Here is a 27,849-nt window from a genome sequence, read left to right on the forward strand (position 1 = left end):
TTAAAGAGACAAATGCCTGGATAACGAGGGGAGTTTTTAAGCTCGTGCATGTTATTGACTTAAAAAAATACGACATACTTGTACAGGAAACCAAACGACTTACGTTTAAACATCTAAAGGACGAAGAAACGAGAACTATTCTGAATTATCACATAACACAAATCAAGGATAGGATTGACGAATTGAGAGACTCAAGAACAAGGAGGTTTGGGTCAATAAATTGGATAGGGACTGCCTGGAAATGGATAGGTGGTTCTCCAGACGTAACTGACTGGGACAATCTTTTAAAGGAACAGACATACATCACAGAAAACAACAACCAGCAATACATTATCAATAAAAAATTGTTTGAAAAGACTCAGGAAGTAACGGACAAAATTAACAAACTAATTGAACGCTACAGTAACGCTGTACAAAAAACAGAAACAGATAAACTAAGACACGACTTACTTGACAAGATACTTATTTTAAAGGAATGGGTTAATGAGATAGTAAGATCTTGCCAATTAGCTAAGAACGGAATAGTGAATAGCAACCTTTGGGCTCTGAAGAAATTAATACCATAGTAAATGAACTTGAAACACTACCTTACCAAAATGTTGTAGAAGCAGTTGAATACGGACGACCATCAGTATATTGTAATGGGACATTGCTACTTTACATCTTATCTAGCTATACCTAAAATTGACCCTAGGGTACATCATATAATTACCGTTCATGCGGCGATTAAAAACAATAGACAAATTGACTTGGACTATTCCAGACTTTTATTAAACCATAACGAAACGTACGGTCTAATTGGAGACTGTCTTAATATTGCTAATACATCTGTGTGCGAAGAGAATGTCCTTTAAAAAATTCCTGAAAACTCTTGCATATCCAGAATTCTCAAAGTGGGAAATGCTCTGTGTAATTACAAAACAACGAACGAAGAAATCGTCGAACTGGTCGGGGAAAATACAGTTTTCCTAACAAATTTTAATGGAACTATTTTAAATAAAAATTCCTCTATTCCTTTAGAAGGCACCTATCTGATTCAGCTGGACGATGAATGGGTAAAAATTAAAGAGAAGACATACTATAGTAAGATGGTATCGAGTCCTCAAGCGCTTCCTCCCGTCCGGTCCTGACGAATATAACAATCCACAAGATTAAACCAAACCTGGAATACGTGCATGATCTCAACACGAAAAATATTGAGCTTATTAATACCATTAAAAATAATCTTAATTCCTCTATCCTTACAGAAATCTTCTTATTCTTAACAGTCTTAGCAATAATATCCTTACTTTGGAAAAAAATCTATGGAAGGGTCAACGTACCACAACTCCGTCTATCCTTCCGTCGGAAACCAATTCCAATACCCAGACCTACCTCAAAGTTCGATGACACCAACGGAAGTTCAAGTTGCTGTCCTCATTCAACTTGCAATCTGCGGGACGCAGATATTTGAGAGGGGGGCATTTATCACAGTCAGGTATTAACCTTACTAGCAAAAGTGCAAACGCTGCACACGAGCGACGGAAGTTGGCGATCGTTCCCACCGGGTAAAATGAGGCGTGGATATGGAGTGGATATGCATGGCAACTGCATATCAGCAATAATTAATCAATTGTAAATTAGAATTAAGTTTTGTCATTCTGATTTTGGGATTCAAAGTGTGCGAACGCACGGAATAAATCATTTGTTAAATCAATTTAATTTGTTGTGTTTTATTGGGACCAAGTGGTTGGGTCCCTAAGAAATTAATTTTTTTAAAGATATATCTAGGGAATATCTTAACTTGTAGGCTGTTCATATGGTTAAATAATGCATACAAATATTTTTGTTATATTTTTAGAACCCTCCTTTTTTTTATTTACAAAAAACCATTTTTGCAGACTTTATGAGGTAATCTATCAATATCTCAGTCATTTTTTTTTAACAATTCTCAATATGTTATACATATGTTTTTGGAAAGAGGGTTTTCAGACCTTTTGAATGATGTATATAAGTCAATTGTTTAAACAAATTAAGTGTAGGTTTTTATCCCATAGATCTTGAAAAAGTGATTTTTTCCCTCAATTTTTTCAACTTTACCCATTTTTCATTGCAGAATAAAACAATAAAAAAAATAAAATATTCTGAAAGAATATATTTTTAGACACAAACTGTTGTATTGTTTTATTGAATATGACAAAAACTGCGGAATCTATGCTACGTTTTCGTAACCTTGAAATTTACATCATATAATGATGTAAATTGCAAGGTGCACAAAAGGGTGCTCGTTATTTTAAAATAATTAGAATTTGTATGCTCTTAAGATCTTATATGGTTGGAAATAAACTAAAAAAAATATTCCCCAAGCTTCAAGTCTCTACCTTAATTCTAACCCGTGCCGCCAAGCGGTTGACGTTTCTTATGGGAATAACATGGGGTTTTTTGGACCTTGTTCGATCAATTTTAAATTCCAGCGAAACCATTGAAAAATTTGAAACTTTACAGACTCAAACTTTATAAGTGTAGCTATCATGCGAACATTTTTCAAATTTTTAATAGTTATAATTTTTGAGATTTAGTTTACTGTATTTTTAGTTCCTTATTGACCGCAATAAATCATAAATAAAAAACAACACAGTAAAATTTAATTCTAAAACGTCAGTTTTTTATTAATTATGGGAATGCATTTCGGTCTAACTTGCAGACCATCTTCAGCGAAATACGCAAATACAATACAAAAGAAAAAGAGAAGTATAACAAATAGCCAGAAAAAAGAAGAAAATAAGAAAAAAGAAAAAAGTGAAAATTTAAACAAAATTTTTTGACATATTCGGAAATTTAAAATGTAAACAAAATGCAAACAAAAACAAAAAACATTATTTTATAATAGAAAATAAAAAAGACTCGATTGGGCTATTGTCAATGTTCATTAGGTTGTCGGTTATAGAAATATAAGCAGATTCATAAGCATCTAGTTTAGAGGGATATCGAACTGTTTTGATTAATTTAAAATTATTTTCAAGCGGCTTCATATTATGTGGTTTATCATGATTCAAATCGAAAGCGTGGGCTGCGACTGCTTTGTTGACATCTCTCTTATCGATATAACGACGATGTTCTTCGATTCGACATTTCACCGCACGTCTCGTCTGTCCAATGTATTTATATTGACAATCTGGGCAAGTAATTTGGTAAATGCCACTTTTTTCGTTTAATGGTTTTTTATCTTTAGTGGAACCTAATAAATTTCGTAATTTGTTGTTGCTTGTGTGAACAATGCTCATATTGGCTTGTTTAAATGCGTGTTTGAGTCGATTCGTGATGCTTGGTACATAAGACATAGAAACTCGATGTTTGTTTGAATTTTGAGTTTGAGTGAAAAGGGTTGAAATATTTTCTCTTCTCACTTTGTTTGAATACTTTTTTACCAGCGCATCAATGACAGATTTTTTAAATCCATTTGTTTGGGCTAAATGAATTATATGTTCATATTCGCATTTAAAATCCAAAGTAGAGAGTGGTAAACGACACATTCGATAAATCATGGAATTAAAAGATGCGGTTTTGTTTTGTTGAGTACAGAAAGAGTCGGATGTAATGTACCGATCTGTAGTTGTTGACTTTCTATAAAATGAAAATTGAATCCTTCGTCCGATGCGAGTGATTTTTAAATCCAAAAAAGGCAGAGTATGATCGTTTTTGCTTTCAATTTCATAAGTAAATTTTATGCTTTTATACCGGCTGTTAATTGTGGTTAAAATCTTGTCGACGTCTGATGATTTGACGATTGCAAAAGTATCGTCCACATAAAGCCACCAGATCCTTGGAACTAAGCCTTCATTTTTAAGCTCTCTTTCTAGTTTTGTCATAAAAGCTTCAGCTACTAGTGGAGAAAGACTATTGCCCATGCTACATCCAAATTCATTCGAATAAAATTTATCTCTAAATTGAAAACAATTAAATTTCATACAATTTTCAATAGCAAAAATGTATGCATCTATTTGTTCGTCGTTATATCGATAAGAGAGATGTCAACAAAGCAGTCGCAGCCCACGCTTTCGATTTGAATCATGATAAACCACATAATATGAAGCCGCTTGAAAATAATTTTAAATTAATCAAAACAGTTCGATATCCCTCTTAACTAGATGCTTATGAATCTGCTTATATTTCTATAACCGACAACCTTATGAACATTGACAATAGCCCAATCGAGTCTTTTTTATTTGCTATTATAAAATAATGTTTTTTGTTTTTGTTTGCATTTTGTTTACATTTTAAATTTCCGAATATGTCAAACAATTTTGTTTAAATTTTCACTTTTTTCCTTTTTCTTATTTTCTTCTTTTTTCTGGCTATTTGTTATACTTCTCTTTTTCTTTTGCATTGTATTTGCGTATTTCGCTGAAGATGGTCTGCAAGTTAGACCGAAATGCATTCCCATAATTAATAAAAAACTGACGTTTTAGAATTAAATTTAACTGTGTTGTTTTTTATTTATGATTTATTGCGGTCAATAAGGAACTAAAAATACATTAAATTAAAAATATCTGACCACAAAGTTTGTTCGTTTCTTTAGTGATTAAATGCTAAAGAAAATTATTTTTTATATTGAATCATGTGCTCCAAACAAGACTTGAACAATTATTCGCGTTTGCTCGCAAAAGTAAAGAGAACAAAAGCAGACATAATTTTTCTGAAGTTGTGCAAAAATAACAAAGTTTTTCCAAATTTCATGAAAATAAAATGTTCAATCACAAACTCTCGCTCTGAAAGAGTAATTCATTTTGCAAAGTTACAATGGATAAATATTGAAATGAATTACCATTATAGTAATTTAGATAACTTGCAATTGAAACTCTATGAACTACATCTTAAAATGACCAAAGACATGCATGATGACAAGAATTTCAGAAGTTTCTCCATTTATCAATCAACCATTTTTCTGCGATGTGAAATCATTTTTCAAAACAAACGAAAAGTTCAGACAAAAAAGTTAAAGAATCTGCTTTCTCAAAAAATACAAATCAATGAACCGATAACAAGCGTTAAAAATGTTGATGATTTAGTGGTTAACCTTACAAATGAATCTTTCAGTCCCGATGAATTAGAATTATTGAATCGTGGTTTGAATTTTTCCATAAAACCATTGTTTACCCCTTTGATTGATGTCATCGCTGACATTGAAGCCGCAATTCAGTTCAAACCATACGAAGTTAAGAAGCAGATAAGGGAACAAGCAGCACCTTTGGTTGTTGAGACTAAACAGACAGCTACCAACAACAAGCTTGACTAATCCCACAAAGGCTTGATTAAATCCGACAAAGGTAATAAGGTTGTTGTTTTGAGTAAAACCGATTATAATAACCGAATGCTTCAATCGACCACTGAAGACAATTTCACACTCTGTAAAAAATCACCTTTGAATAAAATGATTAAAGATGCAAAATTAATAATTGAACGTCTAAAATCAGTTTTTAATGTGAACACATACACCTTAAAGGAATCAAATCCACAAGTTCCTCTCATGTATGGATAACCGAAAGTCCACAAACCAGGTGATAAAATGAGAAAAATAGTATCTTGTGTAAATTCACCCTTTGCAAAGACAGCAAAGTGGATCGTATCAAAATTGAAACTTTTAGGCGATTTTGAAGGATACTCAGTCAAAAATACTTTTGACTTTGTGGAAAAGGTAAAAAATATTGAAATAGAAGAAGATGAAACTATGATTTCCTTCGACGTTACAGCACTTTTTCCAAGTGTACCTGTAGATTTAGCCTTAGTTTCAATTAAAGAACATCTACATAAGTTCAACCTACCATCGGAACAAATAGATGCATACATTTTTGCTATTGAAAATTGTATGAAATTTAATTGTTTTCAATTTAGAGATAAATTTTATTCGAATGAATTTGGATGTAGCATGGGCAATAGTCTCTCTCCACTAGTAGCTGAAGCTTTTATGACAAAACTAGAAAGAGAGCTTAAAAATGAAGGCTTACTTCCAAGGATCTGGTGGCGTTATGTGGACGATACTTTTGCAATCGTCAAATCATCAGACGTCGACAAGATTTTAACCACAATTAACAGCCGGTATAAAAGCATAAAATTTACTTATGAAATTGAAAGCAAAAACGATCATACTCTGCCTTTTTTGGATTTAAAAATCACTCGCATCGGACGAAGGATTCAATTTTCAGTTTATAGAAAGTCAACAACTACAGATCGGTACATTACATCCGACTCTTTCTGTACTCAACAAAACAAAACCGCATCTTTAAATTTTATGATTTATCGAATGTGTCGTTTACCACTCTCTACTTTGGATTTTAAATGCGAATATGAACATATAATTCATTTAGCCCAAACAAATGGATTTAAAAAATCTGTCATTGATGCGCTGGTAAAAAAGTATTCAAACAAAGTGAGAAGAGAAAATATTTCAACCCTTTTCACTCAAACTCAAAATTCAAACAAACATCGAGTTTCTATGTCTTATGTACCAAGCATCACGAATCGACTCAAACACGCATTTAAACAAGCCAATATGAGCATTGTTCACACAAGCAACAACAAATTACGAAATTTATTAGGTTCCACTAAAGATAAAAAACCATTAAACGAAAAAAGTGGAATTTACCAAATTACTTGCCCAGATTGTCAATATAAATACATTGGACAGACGAGACGTGCGGTGAAATGTCGAATCGAAGAACATCGTCGTTATATCGATAAGAGAGATGTCAACAAAGCAGTCGCAGCCCACGCTTTCGATTTGAATCATGATAAACCACATAATATGAAGCCGCTTGAAAATAATTTTAAATTAATCAAAACAGTTCGATATCCCTCTAAACTAGATGCTTATGAATCTGCTTATATTTCTATAACCGACAACCTTATGAACATTGACAATAGCCCAATCGAGTCTTTTTTATTTGCTATTATAAAATAATGTTTTTTGTTTTTGTTTGCATTTTGTTTACATTTTAAATTTCCGAATATGTCAAACAATTTTGTTTAAATTTTCACTTTTTTCCTTTTTCTTATTTTCTTCTTTTTTCTGGCTATTTGTTATACTTCTCTTTTTCTTTTGCATTGTATTTGCGTATTTCGCTGAAGATGGTCTGCAAGTTAGACCGAAATGCATTCCCATAATTAATAAAAAACTGACGTTTTAGAATTAAATTTAACTGTGTTGTTTTTTATTTATGATTTATTGCGGTCAATAAGGAACTAAAAATACATTAAATTAAAAATATCTGACCACAAAGTTTGTTCGTTTCTTTAGTGATTAAATGCTAAAGAAAATTATTTTTTATATTGAATCATGTGCTCCAAACAAGACTTGAACAATTATTCGCGTTTGCTCGCAAAAGTAAAGAGAACAAAAGCAGACATAATTTTTCTGAAGTTGTGCAAAAATAACAATAGTACAGGAAAGATAGACTTTTTCGTGGAACGAAATACAGGACGGCTGAATTTTTCAAATCTGAAAAAGGGGTATTAGAAAAGCTTAAGTCCTGGTTTTCGGGACACCACCCCCCTGGCGAAATCCGCCATTTTGGAAAACGGGAATCACTCTATATCTCCAAAACTATGGGTTCTATAGAAATGGTTGTCAGACCAAAGTTCTTGGAAATTTAATTATCTTTTTCTTTGTAGTACATTATTTTTTCTCAGCGGGCAATAGTTTTGAGGTTATGTTGTTTTAATTTATTTTTTTTCGGTTTTCTTAAGATTATAACAATCCCAGTACTAGTTACATAATTTTTTAAACAGTAAAAGTTATAGACCATGAAATTTCCAATAATTTGGTATATTTCAAAAGTCATGCGATGTATGAGTCGAAAGTTATTGAATTGAAAACTATAGTCTAAGTACAGGAAAGTTAGTAAAGAAATCAGGCATTTTGTGGAACGAATTAAAGGGAGGCTGATTTTTTCAAACCTGAAAGAAGGGTATTAGAAAAGCTTAAGTCCTGGTTTTCGGGACACCAACCCCCTGGCAAAATCCGCCATTTTTTAAAACGCGAATTGGTCTATATCTCCCAAACTATTGGCTTGATCGAATAAGTTACTGAACCAAAATTGTAGGTAATATAAATATCTTTTCTTGTGCTTGCTTATTTTTTCAGCGAGGACAACACTTTTTAGGTTATGTTGTTTTATTTTTTATTTTTTCTGTTTTTTTAATTTTTCTCAGTCTCTATGATAGAAGCATAATTTTGTAGCATCATTAAAGTTGTAGAACATCAAATTTACATTAATTTGGGATTCTTTTGAAGATTATATGACTTTTCAAACCAAAGATACGGAACTTAAAGAGCAATCCCTCTCAACATTTTCAAAAAATATACTAATATGTTTTTGCATAAGGTATGAAAAAAAGGCTAAATCGGGTACCTAATGTAAAAACAAGAAAAATATGATATGAGGGGGAGCTATTAAGGTGGGTAATGGTAAAACTTACAATATTGAGGTACACATATTTTGTTTTAAGTCAAACATCATACTTTTATGATGCTAAAAAATTATGTTTCTATCTGTTTCTATCTTCTACTGAGAAAACTTAAAGAAAAAAAAACAGAAAAAAATAAAAAATTAAACAACATAACCTAAAAAGTGATATCCTCGCTGAAAAACAGTGCATGCACAAGAAAAGATATTTATATTACCTACAATTTTGGTTCAGTAACTTATTCGATCAAGCCAATAGTTTGGGAGATATAGACCAATTCGCGTTTTAAAAAATGGCGGATTTTGCCAGGGGGTTGGTGTCCCGAAAACCAGGACTTAAGCTTTTCTAATACCCTTCTTTCAGATTTGAAAAAATCAGCCTCCCTTTAATTCGTTCCACAAAATGCCTGATTTCTTTACTAATTTTCCTGTACTTAGACTATAGTTTTCAATTCAATAACTTTCGACTCATACATCGCATGACTTTTGAAATATACCAAATTATTGGAAATTTGATGGTCTATAACTTTTACTGTTTAAAAAATTATGTAACTAGTACTGGGATTGTTATAATCTTAAGAAAACCGAAAAAAAATTAATTAAAACAACATAACCTCAAAACTATTGCCCGCTGAGAAAAATAATGTACTACAAAGAAAAAGATAATTAAATTTCCAAGAACTTTGGTCTGACAACCATTTCTATAGGACCCATAGTTTTGGAGATATAGAGTGATTCGCGTTTTCCAAAATGGCGGATTTCGCCAGGGGGGTGGTGTCCCGAAAACCAGGACTTAAGCTTTTCTAATACTCCTTTTTCAGATTTGAAAAATTCAGCCGTCCTGTATTTCGTTCCACAAAATGCCTGTTTTTTTACTAACTTTCCTGTACTACAAAGTTTTTCCAAATTTCATGAAAATAAAATGTTCAATCACAAACTCTCGCTCTGAAAGAGTAATTCATTTTGCAAAGTTACAATGGATAAATATTGAAATGAATTACCATTATAGTAATTTAGATAACTTGCAATTGAAACTCTATGAACTACATCTTAAAATGACCAAAGACATGCATGATGACAAGAATTTTAGAAGTTTCTCCATTTATCAATCAACCATTTTTCTGCGATGTGAAACCATTTTTCAAAACAAACGAAAAGTTCAGACAAAAAAGTTAAAGAATCTGCTTTCTCAAAAAATACAAATCAATGAACCGATAACAAGCGTTAAAAATGTTGATGATTTAGTGGTTAACCTTACAAATGAATCTTTCAGTCCCGATGAATTAGAATTATTGAATCGTGGTTTGAATTTTTCCATAAAACCATTGTTTACCCCTTTGATTGATGTCATCGCTGACATTGAAGCCGCAGTTCAGTTCAAACCATACGAAGTTAAGAAGCAGATAAGGGAACAAGCAGCACCTTTGGTTGTTGAGACTAAACAGACAGCTACCAACAACAAGCTTGACTAATCCGACAAAGGCTTGATTAAATCCGACAAAGGTAATAAGGTTGTTGTTTTGAGTAAAACCGATTATAATAACCGAATGCTTCAATCGACCACTGAAGACAATTTCACACTCTGTAAAAAATCACCTTTGAATAAAATGATTAAAGATGCAAAATTAATAATTGAACGTCTAAAATCAGTTTTTAATGTGAACACATACACCTTAAAGGAATCAAATCCTCTCATGTATGGATAACCGAAAGTCCACAAACCAGGTGATAAAATGAGAAAAATAGTATCTTGTGTAAATTCACCCTTTGCAAAGACAGCAAAGTGGATCGTATCAAAATTGAAACTTTTAGGCGATTTTGAAGGATACTCAGTCAAAAATACTTTTGACTTTGTGGAAAAGGTAAAAAATATTGAAATAGAAGAAGATGAAACTATGATTTCCTTCGACGTTACAGCACTTTTTCCAAGTGTACCTGTAGATTTAGCCTTAGTTTCAATTAAAGAACATCTACATAAGTTCAACCTACCATCGGAACAAATAGATGCATACATTTTTGCTATTGAAAATTGTATGAAATTTAATTGTTTTCAATTTAGAGATAAATTTTATTCGAATGAATTTGGATGTAGCATGGGCAATAGTCTCTCTCCACTAGTAGCTGAAGCTTTTATGACAAAACTAGAAAGAGAGCTTAAAAATGAAGGCTTACTTCCAAGGATCTGGTGGCGTTATGTGGACGATACTTTTGCAATCGTCAAATCATCAGACGTCGACAAGATTTTAACCACAATTAACAGCCGGTATAAAAGCATAAAATTTACTTATGAAATTGAAAGCAAAAACGATCATACTCTGCCTTTTTTGGATTTAAAAATCACTCGCATCGGACGAAGGATTCAATTTTCAGTTTATAGAAAGTCAACAACTACAGATCGGTACATTACATCCGACTCTTTCTGTACTCAACAAAACAAAACCGCATCTTTAAATTTTATGATTTATCGAATGTGTCGTTTACCACTCTCTACTTTAGATTTTAAATGCGAATATGAACATATAATTCATTTAGCCCAAACAAATGGATTTAAAAAATCTGTCATTGATGCGCTGGTAAAAAAGTATTCAAACAAAGTGAGAAGAGAAAATATTTCAACCCTTTTCACTCAAACTCAAAATTCAAACAAACATCGAGTTTCTATGTCTTATGTACCAAGCATCACGAATCGACTCAAACACGCATTTAAACAAGCCAATATGAGCATTGTTCACACAAGCAACAACAAATTACGAAATTTATTAGGTTCCACTAAAGATAAAAAACCATTAAACGAAAAAAGTGGAATTTACCAAATTACTTGCCCAGATTGTCAATATAAATACATTGGACAGACGAGACGTGCGGTGAAATGTCGAATCGAAGAACATCGTCGTTATATCGATAAGAGAGATGTCAACAAAGCAGTCGCAGCCCACGCTTTCGATTTGAATCATGATAAACCACATAATATGAAGCCGCTTGAAAATAATTTTAAATTAATCAAAACAGTTCGATATCCCTCTAAACTAGATGCTTATGAATCTGCTTATATTTCTATAACCGACAACCTTATGAACATTGACAATAGCCCAATCGAGTCTTTTTTATTTGCTATTATAAAATAATGTTTTTTGTTTTTGTTTGCATTTTGTTTACATTTTAAATTTCCGAATATGTCAAACAATTTTGTTTAAATTTTCACTTTTTTCCTTTTTCTTATTTTCTTCTTTTTTCTGGCTATTTGTTATACTTCTCTTTTTCTTTTGTATTGTATTTGCGTATTTCGCTGAAGATGGTCTGCAAGTTAGACCGAAATGCATTCCCATAATTAATAAAAAACTGACGTTTTAGAATTAAATTTTACTGTGTTGTTTTTTATTTATGATTTATTGCGGTCAATAAGGAACTAAAAATACATTAAATTAAAAATATCTGACCACAAAGTTTGTTCGTTTCTTTAGTGATTAAATGCTAAAGAAAATTATTTTTTATATTGAATCATGTGCTCCAAACAAGACTTGAACAATTATTCGCGTTTGCTCGCAAAAGTAAAGAGAACAAAAGCAGACATAATTTTTCTGAAGTTGTGCAAAAATAACAAAGTTTTTCCAAATTTCATGAAAATAAAATGTTCAATCACAAACTCTCGCTCTGAAAGAGTAATTCATTTTGCAAAGTTACAATGGATAAATATTGAAATGAATTACCATTATAGTAATTTAGATAACTTGCAATTGAAACTCTATGAACTACATCTTAAAATGACCAAAGACATGCATGATGACAAGAATTTTAGAAGTTTCTCCATTTATCAATCAACCATTTTTCTGCGATGTGAAACCATTTTTCAAAACAAACGAAAAGTTCAGACAAAAAAGTTAAAGAATCTGCTTTCTCAAAAAATACAAATCAATGAACCGATAACAAGCGTTAAAAATGTTGATGATTTAGTGGTTAACCTTACAAATGAATCTTTCAGTCCCGATGAATTAGAATTATTGAATCGTGGTTTGAATTTTTCCATAAAACCATTGTTTACCCCTTTGATTGATGTCATCGCTGACATTGAAGCCGCAATTCAGTTCAAACCATACGAAGTTAAGAAGCAGATAAGGGAACAAGCAGCACCTTTGGTTGTTGAGACTAAACAGACAGCTACCAACAACAAGCTTGACAAAGACACCGTCAAATGGAACAAAGCTCTCAAGGAATTAAAAAAGCGAGATGTGTTCTACATTAAATCCGACAAAGGTAATAAGGTTGTTGTTTTGAGTAAAACCGATTATAATAACCGAATGCTTCAATCGACCACTGAAGACAATTTCACACTCTGTAAAAAATCACCTTTGAATAAAATGATTAAAGATGCAAAATTAATAATTGAACGTCTAAAATCAGTTTTTAATGTGAACACATACACCTTAAAGGAATCAAATCCACAAGTTCCTCTCATGTATGGATAACCGAAAGTCCACAAACCAGGTGATAAAATGAGAAAAATAGTATCTTGTGTAAATTCACCCTTTGCAAAGACAGCAAAGTGGATCGTATCAAAATTGAAACTTTTAGGCGATTTTGAAGGATACTCAGTCAAAAATACTTTTGACTTTGTGGAAAAGGTAAAAAATATTGAAATAGAAGAAGATAAAACTATGATTTCCTTCGACGTTACAGCACTTTTTCCAAGTGTACCTGTAGATTTAGCCTTAGTTTCAATTAAAGAACATCTACATAAGTTCAACCTACCATCGGAACAAATAGATGCATACATTTTTGCTATTGAAAATTGTATAAAATTTAATTGTTTTCAATTTAGAGATAAATTTTATTCGAATGAATTTGGATGTAGCATGGGCAATAGTCTCTCTCCACTAGTAGCTGAAGCTTTTATGACAAAACTAGAAAGAGAGCTTAAAAATGAAGGCTTACTTCCAAGGATCTGGTGGCGTTATGTGGACGATACTTTTGCAATCGTCAAATCATCAGACGTCGACAAGATTTTAACCACAATTAACAGCCGGTATAAAAGCATAAAATTTACTTATGAAATTGAAAGCAAAAACGATCATACTCTGCCTTTTTTGGATTTAAAAATCACTCGCATCGGACGAAGGATTCAATTTTCAGTTTATAGAAAGTCAACAACTACAGATCGGTACATTACATCCGACTCTTTCTGTACTCAACAAAACAAAACCGCATCTTTAAATTTTATGATTTATCGAATGTGTCGTTTACCACTCTCTACTTTGGATTTTAAATGCGAATATGAACATATAATTCATTTAGCCCTAACAAATGGATTTAAAAAATCTGTCATTGATGCGCTGGTAAAAAAGTATTCAAACAAAGTGAGAAGAGAAAATATTTCAACCCTTTTCACTCAAACTCAAAGTTCAAACAAACATCGAGTTTCTATGTCTTATGTACCAAGCATCACGAATCGACTCAAACACGCATTTAAACAAGCCAATATGAGCATTGTTCACACAAGCAACAACAAATTACGAAATTTATTAGGTTCCACTAAAGATAAAAAACCATTAAACGAAAAAAGTGGCATTTACCAAATTACTTGCCCAGATTGTCAATATAAATACATTGAACAGACGAGACGTGCGGTGAAATGTCGAATCGAAGAACATCGTCGTTATATCGATAAGAGAGATGTCAACAAAGCAGTCGCAGCCCACGCTTTCGATTTGAATCATGATAAACCACATAATATGAAGCCGCTTGAAAATAATTTTAAATTAATCAAAACAGTTCGATATCCCTCTAAACTAGATGCTTATGAATCTGCTTATATTTCTATAACCGACAACCTTATGAACATTGACAATAGCCCAATCGAGTCTTTTTTATTTGCTATTATAAAATAATGTTTTTTGTTTTTGTTTGCATTTTGTTTACATTTTAAATTTCCGAATATGTCAAACAATTTTGTTTAAATTTTCACTTTTTTCCTTTTTCTTATTTTCTTCTTTTTTCTGGCTATTTGTTATACTTCTCTTTTTCTTTTGTATTGTATTTGCGTATTTCGCTGAAGATGGTCTGCAAGTTAGACCAAAATGCATTCCCATAATTAATAAAAAACTGACGTTTTAGAATTAAATTTTACTGTGTTGTTTTTTATTTATGATTTATTGCGGTCAATAAGGAACTAAAAATACATTAAATTAAAAATATCTGACCACAAAGTTTGTTCGTTTCTTTAGTGATTAAATGCTAAAGAAAATTATTTTTTGTATTAGAGATTTAGCTTGATGAAGAAAATAATTTTTTTCAGACTTTTTCAAAAATCGCTTTTAACACGTTTAATGTAAAAAAATTAAAAAATATAAATAAAATATTTGTATGCATAAAATATTTTTATGCATTATTCGACCATACGAACAGCCTACACTATGTAATTTGTCGGTTGTATTTTCAGTGTCGTACTGTGTAATTAACCTTCTACTTCATCTTCACTCAGATCTAAATAATATCTGCAATTTCCTATTGATTTTGATTAAATAAATTTATATTACCGAAGAAAATAAACAAAATTATTGATCAAAGGAATCTCTGGTTTTACGTTGCAGAAATTGTTTTGATTTCAGCTTAACGTTCGTGTAAAAATTGTTGTCAATCAAACAAACATAATTGCAAAACTAATTCGGTCTGTTTTCATGTTCCTTTTAAACAGCAAAAATTCGATTTTTTTGAGGCGATTCTAAAAATTGATGGAACTCGACGAACATAAGAGTTAAAAGTTATTCCTCAATGAAAAAATTGAAGTATTGGACCGGACCGGAATTTTTCCGCAGATAAAACCTAAAATTACTGGGCTCAATATATGTATTATTTTACGCAAAATGTTTTGAACCAAAAAAGATAATGTATTACCTCGGATAGCATCAAATTCCGCTGCTAGGGTTCTCAAAAGGAAGCAGGATTTCACAAAAACATTACTATGTGCACTGCCTAGACGCTCTAAAATGCAATCGAGTCCTCCAAGTTCAATAAATTTTGAGCTTCCTTCTTCGAAATTACGTACCAATGCTGATATTGCATGCATACTGCTGCTCGCAACATTTCCATCTTCTTTTGTGCACACCATAAGATCTTGTAGTGCACCGGCTTCAAGAAAATGTTTCTGGCAGAATGGATTGTTCTGCGATAGTTCAGCAATAGTATAAGCAGCACATTCTCGCAGCTTAGAATCGCTGCTCCTCAAACTCTCAAATATAACTTTTGAACCACCTACTTGAATGAAGTTATTTGCAAAGTCTATATGGTCAGCTATATCTCGTACTGTATTCAGAGCTTGAATTCGTTGTTCTGTACTTGAGTCACTCATTTCAAGAATGCATATTGCCTTTTTCAGTTCCCCAATTACATCGACCCCGAGTGCCATACTATTTAATGCATTTTCTAGGAATTGTTTTCTCTGTTGAAAAAATATAAAATGATTTTTTATTTAAAAAGTACTTTACAGTTCTATGCTTAAAAAAAATAACATAATACAGCACAACACACCTTCAATAACTCGAACTTCTATAATCCAGAATTAAAGTTCGAATTATCAAGACTTCGAGTTATTGAAATTGGTGATTGATTGATTGATTGATATTTGGGGTGTAAGATGCACTACGACTTATAAGATCTATTATAAGATCTATTGTACCCCCATTTTAAGCTATATGAGTTAGTTCCTCATTTTATGACTCCTCCTCTAGCCTAATAAATTTCAGGAAATTGAGTAATTTAGTCCAGACAAAATAGACATTCAACCCAGAAATAATTCGCATAGAAATAATTCGGTACAGAGAAATGTCGATTAATGTAAAATGTCAAAAGTCTCCAAAATCCCATGTGTGCATAAAAAGATATTCAAGTTTTAATGTCAAAAATTTAGGTTGTTCATATATAACTTTGAAACGGGAGAAGCTATCAAAAAGAAGGATGACTTGTTGGTTTTCTTATTCCCTAAAAAAATGTTATCACACTTTTTTTTCTACGAGATATCATTTAGAAGATATCGTGGTTTAAAAACGTGTCAAATGTCGATAATATCGGTTTTTTTGCCTATTACTCTTAAACGATGAGTCCTATCGAAAAGTTGTCTTTCAAATCTGGTAGTTAATGTGCTCCTAGCTTTTTCAGCTTTACGAAAAAATCAAGTTGTTCGACTTCAGAACTTGAAACGACGTTGTAAAAAGACAAAAGAAAAACTTATATGACAAAGACTGACGATGAATAGTACTTGGATTGTCCAGTTTTAAAAACGACAGAGAAATAAAACAGTATGACCTTTTTGTACACGTTATAAAAGTATATTAAAGAACAATATATAGGCAAAAAATTACATAAAGTAAAGTGACATTAAATTAGTACCTACATATGATGAATTAAAAAAATGACATTTAAGATATGGGGGCATTAATAACATCTGGTTAATGTGAATGCATTCAGTGTGATCCACTTGGTGACGTCATAGTCTCCAACACAAGTATTATGTATTTTATTCTTAGATTTAAGTCTATCGTAAAACATGGATAAAAATTCGCATAGAGCTGAAAACTTATACAGAGCATTGAAACATCGATAAAAATAAAATGTGTACCTAGCTTCTAAAATATGAGTTTTTTTGACATATTTTTAAACTCATATCATATACTATAACGTTTTCTACAAAATAGTTGAGGATATGCTTTAGAAACACTTAGCGTTTTAAAGGTAGTGCGCTCAAAAGAGTGGTATATATAGATATATGGTTTTTTTTTTTCTATTTTCGTCAAATGGTCAGTGTTCTCTAAACAAATTTTCATAGCATGTGTAGATAAAGTGGTTTTTTTTACATATTTCAATTCAGTTTTTATTTCTCAGAACTATAGTTAAAAAAGAAATTTTTTTTAATCAAGACAGAAATAAAAAATAACAGTTTTCGTTTAGAAGATATTGGCTTTCAGAGAGAGGACTATACGAAAAATCACGTATTTTGTATTTTATTCTTAAACAGTTAAGTCTATAGTAAGACCTGGAAAAATTCGCATAGAGCTAAAAACTTGTACAGAGCATTGAAACATCGATAAAATTAAATGTTAAAAGACCCCAAAAATCCCATCTGTGCATAAAAAGTTATTCAAGTTTAAATGTCGAAAATAAAAGACAAAACACACGATTTCTTCGTATAGTACTTTCTCTGAAAGCTTATATCTTCTAAAAGATGGCAGGTATGAAAAAGCACATCCTTATATTTTTAAGGAAAACATGATATAAAATATATATAAAAAACTGCATTTTAGAAGAGTCAAATATACAGGGTGTCCCAAAAGTCAACGTCGAAACGAAAACGGTTGATGGGGCAGGTGGTTACAGTTATTAGAAAAATAATAAAAAAAATCGCAGCCATATATTTTGTGAGTTATGGGAATTCGAAAAAAAATCGAAAAAAATGGTCACCCTGTGACGGTTTTTCATTTTTTACAAATCTTAATTTTTCTCATTTTTTTCTTTTGTAACGGAACCTTGAATAACCCTGCTACCAAATGCATTCAAAAATATAACGTTTTCCACAAAATAGTTGAGGATATGCTTTAGAAACACTTATCTTTTTAAAGGTAGTGCGCTCAAAAGAGTGGAAATATCGTTTTTTTCTATTTTTGTCAAATGGTCAGTGTTATCTAAACAAATTTTCGTAGCATCTGTAGATTATTTGTTTTTTTACATATTTCAATTCAGTTTTTATTTCTCAGAGCTGTAAGTAAAAAAAAAATGTTTTTAAAATTGGACAAAAAAAAAATATTAGTTTTTTAAACATAACTCTTCTAAAATTCAGTTTTTGAGAAATATTTATGGCGTTTTTAATTAGCAATCCGGAATTGTTCTTCGATTCGGAATCCCAATTGAACAGTTTTTTTTTATTCCAAAGAATCTGAAGTTTGGTTTGAATGTATTGGTTGAGTTTAACATGTGCCACATATATGTGTATTCGCTCCAAACTTCATTTGTTTTTGTGCTGCAAACATTTTGTACTGCTGACATTTAAATCTATGAATGTGTGAGTGATTCTGCTTCTGATTCTGTTTTTAAAACCAGAAGAGAAATTCGCTTTTTTTCAGAATTCAGATTGCTTTTTTTTGCTTCCAGATTGCCAATTAAAAACGCCATTAAAATTTATTGTATAGCCCATGATGTTTTCCATAAGAAATTTTAGGATGTGCTTTTTCATAGCTGCCATCGTTTAGAAGATATTAGCTTTCAGAGAGAGGACTATACGAAAAAATCGTGTGTTTGTTTTGTCTTTTATTTTCGACATTTAACCTTGAATAACTTTTTATGCACACGTGGGATTTTTAGGTATTTTTGATATTTTATTTTTATAGATGTTTCAATGCTCTGTACAAGTTTTCAGCCCTATGCGAATTTTTATCCATGTTTTACGATAGACTTAAATCTAAGAATAAAATACAAAATACTTGATTTTTTCGTATAGTCTTCCCTCTGAAAGCTAGGAGCACTTTAACTACCAGATTTTAAAGACAACTTTTCGATAGGACTCATCCTTTAAGAGTAATAGGCAAATGTTATCGACATTTGACACGTTTTTAAACCACGATATCTTCTAAACGATATCTCGTAGAAAAAAAGTGTAATAACATTTTTTTTAGGGAATAAGGAAACCTACAAGTCATCCATATACTTTTTATAGCTTTTCCCATTTCAAAGTTATATATGAAAAACCGAAATTTTTGACATTAAAACTTGAATATCTTTTTAGGCACACATGGGACTTTTGGAGACTTTTGACATTTTACATTAATCGACATTTAAATGCTTTGTACCAATTTTCAGCCCTATGCGAATTATTTCTGGGTTTGCCCTTTTTTGATTGATTTTTTATAAATTGATTTTTTACAAAACTTGACACTGTTAGTTAATTTGCAGCGAAACGGCGTATGGATTAAAAAATATTTTGATTAATTTATTGTTCCTAATTATTTGGCAATGTTTTTGTAAAAGAATTAAAAACAAAAAACAAAAATCAATAGGCGCTGAAATTTTACAATCTTTTTTGTAAATTATTGCTCTTACTTGAGCTTAAGTTGAAAACTTGGAAAACGAGAAAAAATATAAATTTAGCGAAAAAACGTTTTAAAATAAAAAGGCCGTGCGGAGTGTTCGGTTATTTCGTATGGAATGATTTTATTTTCCTATTCTTTTTCTTCTTCTTTTTCAAAATTAAAATAAAATATGGCCGGATGGGCGGGATATTTGAATTTTAGACCAATTATTTTTAGTTCACAATAGTGAAATTTTAAACAAATATAATATTTTTAATTCAAAGTTTAATTCATATGTTTATACAGGGTGTCCGGTAGAAAATGGATAAACCTGAAATTGCTGATAGGTGCACATATGACTGCTCTGAAACCGAAAAGAAAAAAAATCTGTCTCAACCAGTTCATAAAATATTAGCTTTTTTTCGTTCAGTGTATTTTTAATTTCATCACTTCACCTTTTCGTTCACCACAACCACGAATGAAAGAATTTTATCATTTTTTTTTTTTTTAATTTTCTACAATAATTTGATCATTGGATAAGCAGTTTAAAAATTTCTTAACTATTGCACTTTTTCTTAAAAAAAAAATTGAAATTTGATTTTCTATGCAAAATGTGGAAAAAAATATTTTTTGAAAATTTTTAAACACCTGTGGTATAAAAAAAATGTATAGGAATGCATCTAATGTGAATGTTAACTTTACACAACTAAGTACTATAAAAGATGTAATCTTACTGTACAAACCGTTATTGTTAATAAATAAACTTAAACTTAAACTTAATAAAAAAAAAAAAAAAAAAAAAAAAAAAAAGAATTGCAAAATAGTTATTGTTTTTGTCCAATCTGGAGTAGTTAGACGGTTATTGGTACCAATATGCGAAAAGGGAGTATTGATTTAATAAATGAATTTTACTGTAATATCTTACGGTTAATCACACCACAGCCACAAATGAATGAATTTCATTCGTTTTTTCTTAAGTTATATCTACCAATAATTGCAACGATACATAACCATAAAAAAAATATTATACCTATTGAATATTGGTTATAAGAAATCATTTAACATTTTTTTTTGAATGCAAAGTAAGAAATATTTTTTTATTTGTCAAGTTTAAGCATGTCTGGTAAAACAAATGTCTATAGAAACTTCACTTATTGAAAAATATTCGTGCTTAATGTAGATTTCAAAATGCTATAATTTTGTTACTATTCAGAGTGAGTACGAAATAATTGGTAGCAATGCTTAGAAACAGTTAATTGAACTTAAAATCATATTTTCAAAATAAGTTGAGTGAACACGAACATAGCACCTTTGGGTACATCTAAAAATGCATTATTTGCTTATAATGTTGGATGGCATAAATCCAGATTTTCAACCCAGAGGACCATGCAAGTTTTTGAAAAACAATAAAAATAGAAAAACAACTTGCAGTATTTTCAAACACAATTCATTACTTTTCAATTTCGCTTTAAAAAGTCCTTCATTTCTTAGTTGCTATAGTTAATTTGTTACTTTTTTATAACAATAAATTAGCTTTGGTTGATAATTTTTATTTGACCATTGTTCAATTCTGAGACCTTGAGGAAGCATTAAAGCGTAAGTTTTTTTTTCAATTTTGCTTTAAATTTATTGTAAATTGTTATTTTAAAGGGAACCTTACCACGAAACCTTACGGGAACCTTACGAAAAAAAAAGTTTTGAAGATTTGAATAATTTTGGATTATTGTGACTTTTTCCGGATTTTTTTTTTCTACGTGAAAAAATGCCCCGCATTCGATACAGCGCTCAAGAATATGCAAATATGCATTTTATTTGAATCATTTATTTACAAAACATGATAAGTCCACTTTTTTTCAAAATTCGTTTTTTTTGACTAAATTTGTACTCCAGGGATAACCACGTCTGTCTTTAAAATATGAAGTATCTACTCCATCTATATCCGATTTTACAGCTACGCGAAATATTTTTTTAGTATCAAAAACAGAATAAGCCCCGGACTTATCATCTTTTGAAAATAAACAACAGCTTCTTTTTGTGTTAATGGTATATTAGATTAATGGCTGAAAATCTTAAGTTTAAAGCTACTTTAAAGTTAAATTAGCAGTCCGGACATTGTATTTTATTCTCAAATACAATTGTTTGATAGACTGGGGCTAAAAGCAAAATTGCATATCCATTTAAAAACTAATTTCACATCCGTTTATTTTCAAAGTATGATAAGTCCAAAAGCGTTTTTATTTTTTATCTTTTGAGCTATCGCTCCAAAAATTAAAAACGAAACGGTATTTTGTAGCTAGGCAAGAGTTCTACAGTATGTATTTTTTATAAATTTTTCTACGCATATCAAAAGAAAATAGAACGTTTTTTTCTTCTCCTGAAAAATTTAAAATCATGGACTTATCATGTTTTGCAAATAAATGATTCATTTATGGTGAATGTAGGGGCAATTCAAACCAAGCTGCAGCTCTCTATAGGGAGCTTTATCCCAATCTGCGTCACCCAGACTATAGAGTATTTATAAGGGTGCACAATTGCTTCGCAGAGGGAAGATTTCCTGGAAATGGTGTAGGAGGATCTGGGATTGGAAGAACTCCTCGGGAAGGAATCGAGGACATCGTGCTCGAAGAGATAGAGGAAGATTCTTCAGTGTCCGTGAGGGAAATTGCACGACGGACTGGTATCCCGAAATCGACTGCACACGATATTTTGAAGAATCACCGCTTTCACCCTTATCATCTAACACGCGTCCAAACTCTGCAGCCAAGGGACTTCATTTCGAGGCTAACCTTTTGCCGACAAATGTTGGCGAAGATAGATGAAGACTCCCAGTTTTTTAATAAAATTTTGTGGAGTGATGAGTCCACATTTAAAAAAGATGGATACACCAACTTACACAATCTGCATAGTTGGTCCCTACAAAACCCGCATATGATAAGGGAAGATAGATCCCAGTATAAATTTAAGTTAAATTATTGGACTGGGATAATAAATGGACAAATTATTGGCCCTTTTGAACTTCCTGGAAACTTAACCGCTCAAAGATATTTGGAGTTCCTTCAAAATGATCTGCCAATATTAATGGAAGAAGTTCAGGCAGATGGATAGGCCGCCTGGGACCAATTTTATGGCCCCCACGATCACCGGACCTAAATCCCCTCGATTTCTTTTATAAAAGAAATTGTCTACAAAAAACCTATCAGGTCATTGGAAGAGTTGCGTAGTCGTGTAGAGGCAGCAGCTATGGAAATAAGTGGTCAACATTATACGAGATCTATTAAGAGATCTTTTATCCGCAGATGCAGATCCTGCATCAGAGCCGGTGGAAAACAATTTGAGCATTTGCTTTAAAATAAACACAAAAAATTACCTCGTTTTAAATTTTGTTTTTTTTTTTTTCTTATAAACTTTAAGGTCAAGTTAAGGCCAAGTAGAGTTCAAGACAAAGATTTGTCGGATTTAAAAATTCTTTGGTCAAATCTACTCTTTGAAGAAAAAAAACCATGAAATTCATTCATTTGTGGCTGTGGTGTGATTAACCGTAAGATATTACAGTAAAATTCATTTATTAAATCAATACTCCCTTTTCGCATATTGGTACCAATAACCGTCTAACTACTCCAGATTGGACAAAAACGATAACTATTTTGCAATTCACATTAGATGCGCATATTTTTAAAAAAGTTGGCCACCTACATTCCTATACATTTTTTTTATACCACAGGTGTTTAAAAATTTTCAAAAAATATTTTTTTCCACATTTTGCATAGAAAATCAAATTTCAATTTTTTTTTTAAGAAAAAGTGCAATAGTTAAGAAATTTTTAAACTGCTTATCCAATGATCAAATTATTGTAGAAAATTAAAAAAAAAAAAAAATGATAAAATTCTTTCATTCGTGGTTGTGGTGAACGAAAAGGTGAAGTGATGAAATTAAAAATACACTGAACGAAAAAAAGCTAATATTTTATGAACTGGTTGAGATAGATTTTTTTTCTTTTCGGTTTCAGAGCAGTTATATGTGCACCTATCAGCCATTTCAGGTTTATACATTTTCTACCGGACACCCTGTATAATTCAAATAGTAATTAATTTTTTAATAATATTCGTATTGACGAAACACCGGCCACGTTGAAAGGCTATAGTCTTCAAGAGTCATCATCGAGAAGGGGGGCCAGTTTTACGATTGGGCCTCTAAGCACGCCGTTGGACGTTTTGACGTCGGCGACCCTGACCTTGCCGTCCTGCCCTTCGACGACCCCTATAACTCGTCCTGTTTTCCACCGCTGAGGTGGTGAGTTGTCCTCGTGGATAAGGATGAGTTTGCTCACGACGAGATTGGGCTGCTCCAGTACCCACTTGGATCGCGTTTGTAGGCCAAGCAGATACTCCCTGGACCACTTCTGCAAGAACTGCTGCTTGAGCCAGCATAGAAGCTGCCATCTTTTCAAGCAGCCCGTTTGCTGTTCCGGCACTGGTTCTGGGGGCAGCGATCGTAAGCTGCTGCCTATTAGAAGATGCGCTGGTGTGAGGGCTTCTGCGTCGTTGGGATCAGCGCTTAGCGGTGCGATTTGCCTTGAATTGAGGATTTCCTCGACCTCGATAACTACGGTGAGCAGCTCTTCTGTTGTGAGCAGTGCGTTGCCCACGGTACGCTGTAATAGCGTTTTCGCCGCTTTCACCGCCGCACAGTGGATCGAAACTATGAAAAAGTGGTCATGGGACTGTAACTTCTGATCTAATGAACGGATCCTAAAACGGTTTTCGCTATATTGCTTCTTGAAAATCACAGAATTGAATCGAATAAAAAATCACAAAAAATGTTTAGTTCTTTAATTTTTTTTACTTAAAATAGCTGTTAACATACAAAAACTACCAAATCCTTATTTTACTACACATAAAATTAATACTTTACGTTATTGTCTTATTTATTAAGTAAAAAAAAGCGTTTACACATTTTGTTAACAGTCTTTTAAAATACCGACTATTTGCAAAAAAAAATTATTATGAATAAAAAATAGCTTAAAAAGGATTATCTTATGTAAATATGTGTTATTTTAAAATGAATTCGTATTATTATGAAAATACCAACATAAACATAAAAAATATGAAAAAATATAAATATTGTCAACTTAATAATGAAATTAATTTAAAAGAAAATGATGGATTCATAAAAAAAAAGCAAACAAAATACGATATACATTTATCAAAAAATCATAAAGCTATGTACAGCTAAATATGAAAGACAAGTAGCTAAAATTGCAAATTAAAATGTACAATGTACATAAGAGCGACCAACGAATGATCAAATGAACGAACAAATGAAATTGTACATATTTTTAGAACAAATTTCTTAACAAAAAACTGGAGTTTAAATTTTTCAAAAAACCAAAAAAAAAATACATTTTATTTTCTTAAATAAGAAACAATTCAGAGAACAAATTGTTTGCAAGACAAATTGTATTTCGAAGCCATGACATTATTTTAAGCTAACCTAGTACGCTGCTGAAGCGAAACGAAAATGTTTCTAAGCCTCCAAAGTCAGCAACGAAAGTCAAAATTAAATAATGTCAATAAATTAAAACTTGAAAATAATTTTGAAGAAATTAAAATTCACAAGGTGCAAAATTCTTTTGGACCAAGGAATTTTACCTGAAAAAACATTAGTGAAACATTATTGAAAACTTTCCAAGTATTCAAGTACAGGTAATAATATCGTTTGTCAATCTCGTGTGCTGTGAAACGAAAAGCATAACAAAATTTTTCGTTCCGCTGTTTTTTTTATACAAATTTCCGTTTCGCTTTAGAAATTGAAATATATATATTTTTTTTAATTTAAACTTTAGTTAGATTCTTACTTTATTATCCAGATTTTGTTAGAAAATACATAAGCATAAAAAATTACATCAGTTCGTTCATTCGTTGATCGCTCTGACAGTGCTTTACTCTTAAAAAAACCTTAAAAATTAATTGTTTTTACTCACTCTTTCTTTATTTTTTTGGTCAATCTGCCTTACGTTATGTATTCAGTAGTTATATTCTTGGTTTAAACTACCTAATGACACTTTAAGCTAGCCAAATAACACCAACCCTCCCCTTTACAGATAGGAAAAAATAAAAACAATAAATAAAAAAATACTACCTAAAGGGTTAAATTTATAAAGATGGTGCCCAAAAAAACGGGGTCGGATTCGGTCGGATCCAAATGTTTTAAAATATTACACACAAACTATTAAGCTTTCATTCTAGACTACTAAGAGAGCGGGCATATGTAAGCATTTTTTTAAAAGCATTTTCAAAGTTGAAGAGAAATTTTCAAAAAGGGTTATAGAAAAACGTGTTTTAGAATTATTTAGAAATATAATTTTAGGATTTTTTTCTTAAATATATATTTTAGATATCAGTATCTTATCAACAAAATTTATTTCAAGAAGATATCTTAAAAAATGAGCCAGATATAAGAGTATGAAAATTTCTAAGAAAAACATCTTTATTTTTCTTGTGAAATAGTCCCCACTTGAGACTCTGTATCTTGGAAACCAAAACATTTTAAAAAAAATAACTTGTGGATTATGAAAGAAGGGACAATTTTCTATGATTAACAAACAAAAAATATTTACAAGAATGAAAAAAAAATTTTCACCCAATGTCCGGAATTTTGCACTGTGCGCCGCCTCCCATAGACCTCCGAAATGCGGTGCCCTGGGCACCCTCAGGATCGTCCGTTGTCGCAATAAATCGTCTTCGGAATCCCTCGGCGACAGATAAACCTTTTAAGGGCTAGAATAAAACATTCAGATGACAAATTAGAAGCTAATTCAATATGAACAGCTTAGGAGGCGAAACAAACAAAAACGCAAATATGTATAAGTTTTATTCGGAGGCCGGCCACGAATTTAAAGAGTGGTATTTACCGGGCCACAGAAATCTACTCCACATACTAAAAAAGGTCGTTGCGCTCGCAATCGATCCGCTGGTAGATTACCCATGATTAGGGTAAGTAATTTCGGTTTGTACTTAAAACAATTAATACATTGTCGCACAACCCTTTGGCAAGCTTCTTTGGCATTTATTAGCTAAATCTTTTCACGAAGCAATGCCACCATAGCTTGAGATCCAGCATGGCAATTTAATGTTAAGTACGTTTTCTCAAATGGTGAATTTGAAATTTTTTCTATGGGTATGACGTATAAGGGTTAAATAGACAACACTTCATTTAAGATTTTTCTCATCTACTTCGCCGAGCGTAGAAGAAGCACATATAGTAATAGATCTACCAGAAACTAGATAATTTTCTCCACTTTAAAAGAATCAAGAGGTAAAACTTATGAGATGCTGCATAATGTAATCATCCCAAAACATTGCAATTTTAACAGTCTTTGGTTACCGCTGATGGTATATCGTTACCCTTGTCTGTGTGCTTTCGCCTGGCGTTTTACGGCTCCAAAATACTTACGGGCCATAGCTTTTATGTTTTTTGTATTTTTTTTCCTTTCTTCAAATCTTCAAATTTAAAAGCATTTTTGATTTGACAAATTTCTGCTTTTGACAGTTTTATTTTTCAAAAACTAAAAAATCCCTAGGATATTTTTAATGGAGTTTTAAATTTAAAGTTTCCATTAAAAGTAAAGACTTTAACTAAAGCAGAGTGAATTAAATGAATTTTTAATGACGTATACTTAAAGGCGTCAATAGTTTAAAAACGCTGTTAACTAAAACGATAAACTTCAAAACTTAATGGAGGGTCAATAAATTGGCCCTAAATACTATTTTAAAGAGTTATTTTCCTACGAAGTTTTTCAATTTCTTCTGGAAATTCATAACTTTTTACGATTTCAACTATTCTTAGAAACGCCAAGTTTCTTTCTTTTGCCGTGGGCAATTCTTCAAATATTTTTTCTGTTTTGTTTTTTGATATTTTAAAGAATCGCATTATATAAGCAAACGTAGTAATAAGGTCGGTATATGAGGATTCTTCTTCTATAAAATCTAGAAGTTTAGTTCGAGGTTTTTCTACTGCTATTAGAACCATATTTGTTTTACGTTTTTCTAAAGCTTCATCTTCTGGAGACAACTCAAAATGCGAATTGACCGGCCACGATGATTGTTCGTTCAATAAGAACTGTGGACTTTTGAACCAAATTGACGCATTGATTTCTTCAACATTACAGCCTCTTGCCAGAATGTCTGCTGGATTTTGTTTTGTTGGTACATGTCTCCATGATACTTTTTGTGTCCACTCTTGGATATCGGACACTCTATTTGCTATAAAAGTTGTAAGCGTAGATGGATGTGTTTTTATCCAATGCAAAGTTATTTAGGAATCGGTTCAGAAAATAACTTGTTCGACGTCAAGACTCAACA

General features: G+C 31.6%; 1 protein-coding gene across 1 annotated transcript in view; it reads right to left on the minus strand.

The window, feature by feature from the left end:
- Window positions 1-27,849, minus strand: part of LOC129905677 (uncharacterized) — a 107,607-nt gene that overhangs the window by 53,896 nt on the left and 25,862 nt on the right. Inside the window, exon 3 of the mRNA XM_055981219.1 lies at window positions 15,330-15,873. Within this exon, the coding sequence (XP_055837194.1) occupies window positions 15,330-15,873 (544 nt within the window). The remainder of the gene's footprint in view (window positions 1-15,329; window positions 15,874-27,849) is intronic.

This window comes from Episyrphus balteatus, chromosome 1, assembly GCF_945859705.1.
Source record: "Episyrphus balteatus chromosome 1, idEpiBalt1.1, whole genome shotgun sequence".
In the NCBI taxonomy this organism is placed as follows: Eukaryota; Metazoa; Arthropoda; class Insecta; order Diptera; family Syrphidae; genus Episyrphus; species Episyrphus balteatus.